General features: G+C 40.6%; 1 protein-coding gene across 2 annotated transcripts in view; it reads right to left on the minus strand.

Annotated features, from left to right (window-relative positions):
* Positions 1–281: 281 nt before the first annotated feature.
* The window catches only part of ece2a (endothelin converting enzyme 2a), a 123,325-nt gene continuing 110,185 nt past the window's right edge, over positions 282–13,421 (minus strand). The window contains exons 3-4 of one of the 2 annotated variants that reach the window (XR_008388708.1): positions 479–1,758; positions 292–377 (exon numbers count right to left, since the gene is read on the minus strand). Coding sequence is in view for 1 of the 2 variants with exons in the window: in XM_053651263.1 (XP_053507238.1) it covers positions 1,471–1,758 (288 nt within the window). In the remaining variant the exon portion in view is untranslated. Of the gene's footprint in view, positions 1,759–13,421 lie in introns of both variants that reach the window. The other variant, XM_053651263.1, reaches the window with a different exon arrangement.

Raw genomic sequence — 13,421 nt, forward strand, 5'->3', positions numbered from 1 at the left:
TTTAGGGAAACTGGCTCTGCTGAGTCCACGGTGGCCAGATCGTTCTGTTAAATTGAACCCAGAGATGAAAGGACCCAAATGCAGAACACAGACGCAGGCTGAATGTTAACAGGATTTATTGTAGAAGCATGAGTGGAATGGGAATGGAGTGAGATAATGAGTCATCGGGGTCAGGATTTGAACTCGGGTCCACCACATAAGTAACGAGTGCACAGCTGAAACGCCACTGGAGAAAGGGGAGCGGGGCTGAGCATAAGTGGGTTAGAGCGTTCGAGTGCTGAGGCTCGAACTTGGAGCAGGAGATCCACCACAAGGCAGGGCTGGGCGTAACAGCAAGTGAGCTGAAAGTGAACAGAAAGGGAGCGAGAGCAGTTAACCTGGAACACAGAAAAAAAACCCAGATAAGCACAGGGAAACTCTACAACAAAAACACTAGACATAACAAGGAAAACAAAAGTGAGGAAGACCGGAAGTGTACCGTACTGAAGCCAGAACAATCTGGTGATGAGTGGCTGAAGAACCGGGGATTATATACACTGCTGATTGATGAGCTGATGAGAAGCAGGTGAGTCAATGATTCAATCCGACAGCCCCAGAGGTGGAGTGCACACACACATTACCAGAAACACAAGGGAGAAAAAACACTGGAAACATGGTGAAGGGAAAAACAGGGAACACGGTATAATGCACAGGCTTCTATTTGGATCATGACAGCACCTTTTTCCATTCTTTAAAAATAGCTAGTAATTAGATTTCAGAGCAAAATTAAAAATAAATGATTTCTGGTTTATTAATTAATGTCACCAAGTCCTGGTGGCCAGTAGAAAATTTAAACCTCATTTACAACAGGATGTGTCTGCGCACACATGCTCAGTTTCCTGAAAATAGCAAATGAAACAGTTTGTTGTTTGGGGATTAATCTATGACAGGGCTGTCTCTGTATGAATGTAAAAATGTCAAATGAGTTTAGCCTATTTTATACCCATAACACAGCATGTAGAAGTTAGGCCAGACTAGAGGAAAGAGACAAGAAATCATAAACTGGAGGGAGACAGAGGGAAGGAGAAGAAGAATATTATCAGATTTTTTAAATTTTATTATTATTATTATTTTATTTTTATTTTTTTTTAAAAAGCACCCATATTACAAAAATATAATTTTACCAAAATTATGGCAAAATTCAATAAAATTCCTACTGATATCCAAAGCTAACAAAATCTAACATGACCTTATACATTGCATTTGTACAAATCTGAAATCACATTCAGATTTCAAGGACCTGATAATTTTCTAATCAAAAATTTTCTAATAAAACAATAAAACACCCAGGAAACAAACAAACAAAAAACATTCCATGATGTTCCATATAACATTACCATATTGAATCCCTAGTAAAAAAGCATTTAAAACGTAACTATCAGAAAACCAGAGGTCTTTGTTTTCCTTGGCTGAGCTCACTGTTACAAGATTTTACAGGCCAATGTTAGTGAGGAAGTCCTCATTTTCATCTTCCGGAAATGTGACCACAGTGGGCAGGTCATCCGTCTGGGAATGCACCCTTCTCTCTAATGCAGCATCTTCTGGGCTAAGCTCCTCCCCTTTGGTGAGGACATAAAGAAAGTAGTGGAAGCTGTCGCCGTAGTGATAATGGTTGATGGACCAGCCATACTCTTGGCGAGCATACAGTTTCTTCCGGAAGTGTGGCTGTGCAAAGGTCACTGACACAAAACGACCTCCAGGCTTTAGGACCCTACTGATCTGTAGATAAACATGAGATGGAAAAAATTGAGAGCCATCAGAAATATTTATCTACAGATATCTACCTACCTATACTTATATATGTAGATATCTATACTAGAAAGACAGATACACAGGCTGGTAGACAGAAAATAAAAGGAAATAGACAGCCTATACACTATTATCACCATACCATTCTATTGCCCTTGGCTTTATATAATCCATACAGAATGAGCCATTAGCACAGCTGGAGATGTTCAATCAAAATCCTATTCCACGGATAAGGAATGCAATCAGCTTGAGAGAAATTTGTGATTGTATGTGTATCATACGACAATAAGATATGAATCATCTACTGACATAAAACACTAATGGGTGAGGATAGGGATGATGAGTGTGTTCAATAGAGAAAAGAGGTGAAAAATTACACGAGACTGAAATAGAGCAATGTCAAAACCTGGAATCCAATTAAAATAATGTCCAGAATGTTCCTGCATGCTATAAACCAATAGTAATTTTTCAGTTTTTAGGTCAGTAGATGTACCATGCTTTGGGAGCATCTGCTGTGAAATCAAAGAGGGGAAGAGTTCTTCAAACACAAGTGTAATTAAAAAGTAAGAAAGTGTTGTGATTAATGAATCATTCTTTGTATTTATAAGCCCAATTCTGAAAAAAGTTGGGACAGTATGGAAAATGCCAAAAAAAAACAAAAACCAAAAAGTCATTTGAAAATTCAATTCACCCTGTACTATATTGAAAACACATTATTAACACATTGTTTTACTTTGTGAATTGAATTTATTTTTGAAAATATGCACTCTTAAAATCTGATGACTGCAACACACTCTAAAAAAGTTGGGACAGTCGACTGTTTACCACTGTGTAATATCACTTTTTCTTTTAATAACACTTAAGCGTTTGGGCACTGACGATACCAGTTGGTTCATATACTACGATTGCACGACTGCCTCATCTGTTTCACATCACCTTCTTATACTTGTCACATCAGTACTTGTCACATCAGTACTTGTCACATCACTATTAGTCCTAAATTGCCCGTCCCAACTTTTTGTAACGTGTTGCATGCATCAATTTAAAAAAAGTTTACCATCAAAAACTATGCATTTGAATAGGTAAAACATAAAATACCTTGTCTTTTTTATACATTTTTTGTTTAAATACAAGTCAAGGTACATTTACAAATCACTCATCTTTGTTTTTATTAGCATTTTCCATGCTGAACTTTTTCGGAATCGGGGTTGTATAATGGACCACCATACTCAAGGTTAATGTATTTAAGTAAAGAACAGAAAAAAAAAACACTTTTTTCGGCAAGGCCAATTTTTTTTTTGGAAACGGCAAGGCCAATTCTTTTGTTTTTACTATACATTATGGGCATTTGGTTTGATCAAAAGATGAATATGATCAGATGACAGATCAGAGATAACAGATCAGAATTATAACTTTCATTTCCTGATATCTACACCTAGATGTGTTAAACTTAGAGCATGGCACCTTTTGTTTGAACCAAAGTGATCTAAAAAATTGGAACATGTGACTGACAGGTGTTTCTTGTTGCCAAGGTATGCCCTGTTAGATTGATTGTTTAAAAAAATTAATAGCTCCAAATGTCTACTCTTGGTTTGAGTCCAGGGTTTTGCCTGTGAAGACAGCATTTACTGTTAAAAAAGGATAAACCAGAGATAAAGGAACATCGATCAGAGCCACTGTACAAGGATTTGGCATAGCCAGTACAACATTTTGGAATGTCCTGAAAAAGAAAGAACCCACTGGTGTGATTTCAACCCGACAGCAAACAGGTCAGCTGGTCATGAAGCAAGGTCCATAAAGACATGGTTCGCCAAGGTTGGTGATCTTGAGTGGCCCTGACCTCAAACCCACTGAACACCTTTAGACTGAACACTGCCAGGCCTTCTTGTCTAACATCAGAGCTCAACCTCTAATTGACTAATGCTCTTGTGGCTAAATGGGCACAAAGCCCCACAGCCATGTTGCAAAATCGGAAAACCTTCCCAGAAGTGTGGATGCTGTTATAGCAGAAAAGGGGGGACCAACTCCATATTAATGCCCATGGTAATGTCGTACAATGTCAGGTTTAAAAGTTACCACTCAAACTCCATACTGCCATCCTAAATAATATGTAGAAATACAACATCAGCCTCCAAAAAGGAAACAGCACCACAGACCACTTCAATCTGTTGTTTTTTTCTGGGAAACTTGCAGTAATTGAGGGAAACGTGAATTCTGCTGTCTATCAGAAAATCCTAACAGAGAAATGTCCGGTCTTCAGTCCGTAAGTTGAAACAGAAATGATCCAAAGCATAGGAGTCCTAGTCCTAGAAATAAGTGAAATAAGCAATTAGTTCTTCACATGGTGATAGGTGTTGGATAACTTGTTTTGCTTCAAAACTGTATTGTGTGTTTACTCAGGTTACCTTTGTTTTATGTTGTCTTTCGTTTGAAGATCTAAAACTATTTAGTATAACATATACACAAAAACAGAAGAAATCAGCAAATACTTTTTCACAGCACTGTAGAATATATGCTGTAGAATTATGATGTCCCTTCACTGGGACTAAGGGACCCAAACTTATTCCACCATGACAATGCCCTGTGCACAAAGTGAGGTCTATGAAGACATGATTTGCCAAGGTTGAAGTAAAAGAACTTGAGTGGCCTGGGTGAAATATTTTTCCTTATTTTCCATGATTATGATTCAATCATTTAAGATCAGTTCAAAAATGTGATTTTTGCTTACTCATGGTCTAATGATGTTTTTGGATTTCCGTCCTTGATTATATTTTTGTCAAAGTGTTTTATTTTTCTTTTATGTTTTCCTTAACTAGCCTTGGGTATGTAGCTTGCACATACATCTGAGTATAAAAGCCAACTGTATCCAACTTATATTTAGACTAAGATTGAGACTATGAAGCGCTGTAGTGCCCAGGGTGTCTCTGCGAGCATAATAAACCATCTCTTTGACTATACCCTGGCTCTTGATCTCCTGATTCTCCAAACATCTTACTTATGGTGATGCTGAAGCATTTTAATCATCCAGAAAAGATTTACATCAGTTCCTGGCGTTGTCGGCAGGATAGGATGTACTCCATCTGATGACCCAGATGACATCACCTATCTGACCTGATACGGTGATCCTTTCCCTGGGGGTCTCGAGACAAGCATATGTCAGCACGGGTGAGTGAGTGGGTCATTCTATCCAAAGAACTAGTTGAATGTTTGATGAATCAATTTAGTGAAGCTAGCTAAAATAAGTGAGTTGAACCTAAATTAAGTTTAGTCAAAGTTTCTCGATCGAATGAGTTTTGTTTATTTTGGTAATGACGATTGTTATTGATAACAATAGTTTTGGGAAAGAGCTAGGGTAAATGCTAGATAAAGTGTGTGGAAAGAAAAAGATTAAACTATGTAAAGATATTTCAGAACAGACAGTGTGGAATGGAGAGCAATGTTTTTCAGCTTTGGAAAACTATCAATTGTAAAGACCCTGAGGCAGCTGTGCAAGTGTTTATACAATGGCATGTTTTCCTAATGCAAGACAGAGATGAGAAAATCATTACACTGATGCAGGAATGTCCTAATCATAAACGTGCTGCTATCTCTGCTCAAAACTTCAGTTTTCGAGCTCGTCATCCTCCAATGACAAGTCAGGTGACTCTGGCTTAGATCCAGCAGTCATTGGCATAGCATGCTGTATGGGGGATATGAGATGAGTTTCATTTCTGATGTCCTTGGAAACCATGCTCCCGTTAGTTATTGGGCTGATGGTTTGACATCTGACTTACGCAAGGTGCTGCTGATTTTGAAACACACCTAGCATACCTTACATCTCAGCGATCTTGCTGATACTCTTTCGGCTTATGAAGAAGATTCAAATGTAAAAGCTCATATGTCTGCTATGATGCAAACCACCACTAATGTGAATGCTCAATCTGTTCAGTGAGATGTGTGCCGTTACTGTCATAAGCAGGGACACTGGGAGTGAGCATGTTGTACAAAGAAAGCTGATCTGAGGAGGAGTGAGAAATGCACTCTGAATTCCGGAGATCTCAGCCTGACTCACTGGGCGGAGCTATCTCACAGGTGACAGCGGAGCAAATAATTCAGCTGGTACAACGTGCCTCCCATTCAGATTCATTCCCCCCCCTTCTACTCCTCATTCTTTTTAGAGATGTCTGCTGTGAGAGCCTTTTTGCAGCCAATTACACACAAGCAAGATAATCGATTGTATGTACACATCACTGTGAATGATCATGAATACATCTTTTTGATTGACACTGGTGCAGAAGTATCAGCCATTCCTACTGAGATGGCTAGAGATTTTGGTCTTCGTTTAACCAGAACGAATGTTATTATCTCTGGTGTGACTGGAGAAAATGCTCACACTTATATGACTGAACTGGTTTGTTTATGTTTTTGTCCTAAGTCACTTGACATCTCTCATAAGGCAGCACAGCTTAGTACCTCTCCTATTTTGGGCACTGATGTTCTCACAATTACACATGCAACTGGATTTTTAACCAGCTAAACCTAAACTCACTGTTCTTGCAGTTCAGATGTCAGATCCCTTGATTGCTAATTATCCTATTTAGGCTAAGCACAAGAATGACTGCAGGCTACTAGACATAGAACCAGTACGTCTTACAGGTGCACCTCCTCAAATGACAAAACAGTACCCCATTTCAACGGAAGCTATTGATGGAATTCGGCCTATAATTGCTGATTTGTTCAACCAAGGCATTCTTGTCAAAGCATGCAGTTCCTCCTCTTCTCCTCTCTGGCCTGTGAGGAAAGGTGGGCCTAAGATGGAGACAGCAGGAAGTGCACCAAAATCCCTCTGGCGATTGACAGTTGATTATCATGTTGCTAACACCTGTACTGATCGTATTCCACCACATGTAGCTGACGCAAGCACTGTTTTTGATGGCATTCCAAATTCATACACTGTGTTTTCAGTCATTGATATAGCTAATGGTTTTTGGTCTGTGCCTTTATATCCAGATAGCCAGCCATGGTTAGCTTTCTTCTTTGACGGTGATCAGTATCAGTGGACATGACTCTTACAGGGCCTCCACAACAGCCCTACATTGTATCATCAGGCATCAAGGTGCCATCTGTCAGAGCCAGAGTGTTCAGTTAAAGATTCAGTGGTCCTTCAATATATCGATGATATTCTTTAAGCCTCACCTGATATGGATGTGCATAACAGAGAGTTGTTAGTATTGCTTACACATCTCAGTGCCCATGGTTATAAAGCTAATATTTCCAAAGCTCAACTAGCTGCCAATTCAGTTAAATTTTTAGGACAATCAATAACAGCTAGACAGAGATTCATTCTTCCAGATCATGAAATTCCTCTGGAAAATCCAGGCATGATTTTGTTTACAGATGGTTCAGCTCAAGTCCTGCATGCATGCAGGCGTGCTGGATGGGCGGTCTGCTCATCACACAGAGTGATGGCTCAGGGTCGCCTCCTTGATCATCTCTCAGCCCAGGTTGCCAAACTTGTGGCCTTGACTAATGCCTGCGTCCTAGCTACTGGTTGTACTGCTACAATCTACACAGATTCACGATATGCCTTTGGTATTGTACATCATTTTAACAGTATCTGGCGGCAACATGTCTTTTTAACAGCTGCAGGCTGCATCAAACATGCTTTGTTTATATCTGATCTTTTGTCGGCATGTGAACGTCCAACATGCTTGGCTGTGGTCAATGTTAAGGCACATTGTTCCCCCAACAATATTGAAGCTCGAGGTAATGCTATGGCTGATGCTGCAGTAGGGTCTTTCAACCTATGGGTTGCAGCATATCCCACCAAAACAGGGACAGTCATGCACACCGCAAAATCATTGGTCAAAGATTTCTTATCTCGCACGTCACCCAATAGTCCTTGGCTCTCGGAAGCTCTCTGTAACAACCAAACCAAGTTAAGGGCAGCTGCATGGAAATGGAAATCAAATGATCTGACTGACCTAACCAATTACCAAACTCTCCTCTCCTCTTTTTCCCACAGAATCTCTACCACTAAAGCTGCATACTAACAGGAGAATATTAGCAGCTCTCCTAACACCCGTACTCTCTTTAAAACCTTTTCCCCTCTTTTCTGTCCCCATCCTCACCCTTCTCCTACCTCTCTGACTGCAGATGACTTTGCCACTTTCTTTTCCAACAAGGGTACTTGAATCAGGAACCAATTCTCCGCCCCAGACACCCATAGACAGACTCCTCCTGAATGCAACTCTTAACTGTCTTCTCCTTGGTCCGGCTGAGCATGTGAGTGAGAAGGCACGTGGAGTGAGCTCCCGAGAATTTTATCTTTTAATTGTGTTTTTCAGGCAACCTGAATCTTTTCTAAGACATTTGGTGCGTTCATTTTCAATTACTTGGTCTACAATTATAACCAGAAAGGACTTATGGCTTCTGAAACACTACGGAAACCTAAATCTTAACCGAGCATGACGAGTCATGGCGACAAGCTACCGTTTGACCTGGAAAATCTCCGCACCACTTTAATCACGGAGCTAACATCTACCATCGCAGTACAGGTGAAAGCAGCTATTGACTCAGCTCTGGCCCCAGTTGTTGCGGCTTTTGAGAGTTTTAAATCGGGCATTGAATCACAAGGACGGTGTATTGACGAGCTTGACCAGCACCTAAACGATTACAGTGACCGCATTGTAGCACTGGAACAGACGGTGCTAAAGCTAACTTCGGCTAACAAACAACTCACCGATAAAATGGAGGATCTGGAGTCCCGCTCACGGCGCTGCAATCTCCGGGTCGTCGGTATTCCGGAACGAGAAGAAGGGAGCGATACAGTAACGTTTATGTCAAAATTTTTCCAGGATGTCCTCGGCTCAGAACCCAACCGCTCCATTGCTGGATAGAGCGCACCGTATTGGCCCCGCGCCCTCAGAGGAGCGAGAGAATCAGAGGCCCAGAGTGATGATTGTGCGGTTTCACTACTTTCACAACAGAGAAAAAGTTGTTCGAGTTTCTATTCTGATAAGTAAGACTGTGCCCTTTTCTTTTGATAAAGTTATTTCTGATGTAAATGGTAGATATGTGATTGTGGAAGGGAAATTTCACAAACGCCAGTGGTTTTGGTGAATGTATATGCCCCAGATTTTGATAATGCTCCTTTTGCTCAGAATTTGTTGTCAAAAATTCCTGCTTTGAACACACATCTCTTGATATTTGGGGGAGATTTAAACTGTGTTATTGACCCAGTTTTGGACAAATCTAGCGCTGTTGCAAAGGCTCCCTCTGCAATGGCAAAGGTATTCTCTGAGTTTATGGTTCAGAATAGTTACATTGATCTGTGGAGGTATTTTAACCCCACAGTGAGAAAATATTATTTTTTTTCCTCACGTACATAAATCTTTTTCTCGCATTGATTACTTTTTTATTAATAATTCTCTAATTTCTCGGTTGTAAACTCTGAATATCTACCAATTGTAATTTCAGACCACGCTCCTTTAAGTCTTGACATTCTTCTACCTTCACATCGCAACTTTCGTCCACCATGGAGGCCATGGAGAGTAATTCTCTACTTTTATCCGATTCAGCATTTTGCAAGTATATCTCTACTTCGACAGATGATTTTCTTCTTACTAATCAAACTGATTCAATCTCTTACTCTTTACTTTGGGAAACTCTAAAGGCCTTCTTAAGGAGACAGATAATCTCTTATTCTGCTCATGCCAATAAGCAACGCAAGGATAAGAAAAAAAGAGATATCTGATAATATTCGAGCTATTGACGACCAATAGGCTCTCAACCCGACCCTTGAGCTGCATAAACAAAGGCTTAATTTGCAGGCGGAGTTCGATTTGTTATCGACAGGTGAGGCGGAGAGGCTTTTGTTACATACGCGTGGCAATTATTATGAATATGGGGACAAGGTCGGTCGGTTGTCGACTCACCAACTGCGTAGCTGAGCGGCTTCACGCTCTATTGCTCAGGTTATGGAGTCCAGTGGTGCCTTAACCTCGGATCCTGTAGAAATGAATTCAACTTTTAAAAGCTTTTACTCCTCTTTATACACAGCTGGAGCTCCTGACAATTCAGGTAACATGAACCATTTTCTTAGAAATATTGATTTTCCCAGAGTTGACCCTCTACTGGCATCTGAACTTGACAGCCCCATCACCTTAGATGAGATCATTAACTCAATCAATTCATTGCAATCTAAGAAATCACCTGGCCTGGACGGGTTTCCTTCCAAATTTTATAAGAAATTTCATGTTACATTGGCCCCATTACTTCTGGCTATATTCAAGGAATCCTTAAAACTAGGTACGCTGCCACAAACATTGAGACAAGCATCTATAACTCTATTGCTAAAGATGGGAAGGACCCAACATTATGTAATTTGTACAGACTTATTAGCCTCCTCAATGTTGATGTCAAGATTTTAGCCAAACTTTTGGCCACTTGTTTAGAGAGGATTCTCCCTAGCATTATTTCAGAGGAGCAAACCGGATTTATAAAAGGATGGCATTCCTTTTCTAATATTCGTACTCTACTTAGTATTTTATATTCAAAACAAAACAGCAACTCCTCTGAAGTGGTCATCTCTCTGGACGCAGAAAAGGCGTTTGATAGGATAGAATGGGAATATCTTTTTAAGGTGCTAAACAGGTTCTGCTTTGGGGACGGACTGATATCATCGATCCATTTATTATATGTGGACCCGCAAGCTTCCATATATACCAACGATGCTAAATCTGACTATTTTACTTTGTCACGGAGTACGCGCCAGGGATGTCCTCTGTCGCCCTTACTTTTTGCCATAGCAATTGAGTCTCTCTCGATAACACTTAGAACTCTTCCTGTATTTCAGGGTATAATTCGCAAAGGAATTGAACATAAACTAGCCCTATATGCTGACAACTTACTACTTTATGTTACAGATCCAATTGCATCTATTCCAGAGATAATACGTCAATAATAATGACTTTGGGAAATTTTCCGGGTATAAACTGAACCTACAAAAGAGTGAATGCTTCCCCATAAACCAATCTGGCCAAAAAATAAAACAGACTGAAATACCTTTTCATTTGGAGGATTCAAAATTCAAATATCTCAGCGTTAATGTCGCCCGTTCCTATTCTGCATTAATGGTGGCGAATATTACACCCTTAATTTCATACATGAAGTCAGCCTTTCAAAGATGGGCAGCTCTACCATTATCCCCTCTTGGTAGAATAAACACGGTAAAAATTCCTCTACCTTTTCCAGTCCATCCCATTGTTTTTACCCAAATCTTTCTTCAAGAATATAGACCAATTAATCTCATCATTTATATGGGCAGGAAAAACTCCCAGGGTTTCCAAATTTTCATTTCAAAAGAGTCGACTAAGTGGTGGCCTCTCCTTGCCCAATTTCATGTATTATTATTGGGCGGCTAATATTCAGAAACTGGTGCTCTGGGTGCAGGCCCCCTCTCTTCCATGGTGCCACTTAGAAGCAAATTCTTGTATTTCAACCTCCCTCCCTGCTATGGTGTTCTCCTCCCTTCCTATACCCCTTTCACAATACACGGATAATCCAATAGTATGTACCTCTAAAAATTTTCTATCAGTTTCACCATCATTTTAAATCCATCTCGGCCTCAACCATGGCACCTATATGTAATAACCACCTCTTTCCCCCCTCCTTTATAGATTCCACATTCTCTTTTTGGGAAAAGAAGGGTCTGAAATGCTTTGAGGATCTTTTCATTAATAATGTGTTTGCAGGCTTTTCTGAATTGTCCTCGTCATTCAGCCTGCCTCTGTCTCACCTATTCCGTTTCTTTCAAATTAGGCATTGTGTCTCCTCCCTTTTCACTGGTTTTCCCTCCTTACCTACAAAGTCTGCATGGGAAGAGGTGTTCAAGCTGATTCCTCATAAGGGTGGCATTATTTCACGGATATATGCAACGATCTGGTCACAGGACGATGCTTACAATATCAAAACCATTAGTACTTGGGAAGAGGAGTTGGGCCTGGAGCTTGAGGATGATTACTGGGGCAGAGCGTTAGATAATATACGTACTGCCACGTCTTGTGCTAGTTTCATACAATTTAAAGTGGTCCATAGAGCTCACCTCTCTAGGAGTAAACTGTCTAAAATATATCCCAATGTTCCGGACATGTATGAAAAATGCAAACTTTCGCCCTGTAACCTCAGTCATATGTTTGCACTCTGTCCCAAACTGCAGAACTTTTGGTACTCTTTCTTTGAAACTATGTCCAACATTCTTAAAATCCAATTGGATGTCTGTCCTTTAATTGCCATCTTTGGTGTTCCATCTCAGCGTCAGCCTCTGAACCATAAATAAGCTAGTGTTGTGGCTTTTGCATCATTACTTGCTCGGCGCAGAATATTGCTGTCTTGGACCTCTCCACAACCCCCCTCTATATCAGTCTGGCTTAAAGATTTAATCTTCTTTTTAAAACTTGAAAAATCAAGTATAACATCAGAGGCAGGGGTGAATCATTTTTGGGAAAATGGCAACAATTTATTACCTACTTCAATGATGTACGCACCCTGGAGGTGGATTGAGGAGAGGTAGACGGTAAATACTAATCATCTTACCCTTTTTTTGTTTTATTTTGTTTTGTTTTTTGTTTGTTTTTCTGGTTGTTTGTTATTGTTTTTTGTTCCCCCCTTTCTTTTGGTTTTGGCTGTGATTGTTTTCTTGGGATTGTTGGGTGGGGTGTTATAATCTGTAAAATGCAAATTTCCAATAAAAATTCTATGATAAAAAAAAAAACAAAAAAAACTGTCTCCTCCTCTCTAGCGGTCCTACAAACTGTCCTCTAGACCCTATCCCTTTTCACCTTTTTCAGGCCATCTCTCCCACATTCCCGCACTCACACACATCTTTAATACATCCCTCTCCACTGGCACCTTCCCTACCTCATTTAAGCAGGCCTGGTTTACCCTGCTGCTGTTAACACCTACAGACCTTTCTCCCTCCTCCCTTTTCTGTCCAAAACCCTTGAAAGAGCAAGGGGTTTTCTCACACAGAACAACCTCCTGGACAGTCACTTCATGGGGACTGCTCTGCTTTCTGTCATGGAAGCCTTAGGACTAGCAAGATCAACCTCAAGATCATCTGTCTTCATCTTACTTGACCTCTCTGCTGCCTTTGGCACTCTGAATCATCAGGTCCTCCTGTTAACTCTCTCCAGTCTAGGCATCTCTTAGGCAGATCCTTCAAGGTACCATAGAGGGGAGGGGTATTTGAGTGTCAGCAACTCACAACTGGGGTTTCCCAGGGATCCCAGGGTTCCGCACCCACTGCTATTTTCCTATTTAGACTACATCCCTGGGGCCTGTGATGGAGTCTCATGGCTTTTCATATCACTGCTATGCTGATGACACTCAGCTCTGTTTGTCCTTCCAGCCTGAAGATCCATCCATCTCAGCATGCATCTCTGCCTGCCTGTCTTACATCTCAGACTGGATGCCTGCCCCTGCCTGCCCCGCAATCAACCACAACCTCGCCTTACAGCTACACTCAACCACAATCGATGACCGCTTGAACCATTTGAACTTTACAGACATTTCAACATTTCAACAACTGCACAGTCCTGTAGGTTCATTCTGTATAACATCAAGAAAATCAGACCGTATCTCAGTGATCAGGT

The sequence above is a fragment of the Ictalurus furcatus genome, chromosome 20, assembly GCF_023375685.1.
Source record: "Ictalurus furcatus strain D&B chromosome 20, Billie_1.0, whole genome shotgun sequence".
Lineage (NCBI taxonomy): Eukaryota > Metazoa > Chordata > Actinopteri > Siluriformes > Ictaluridae > Ictalurus > Ictalurus furcatus.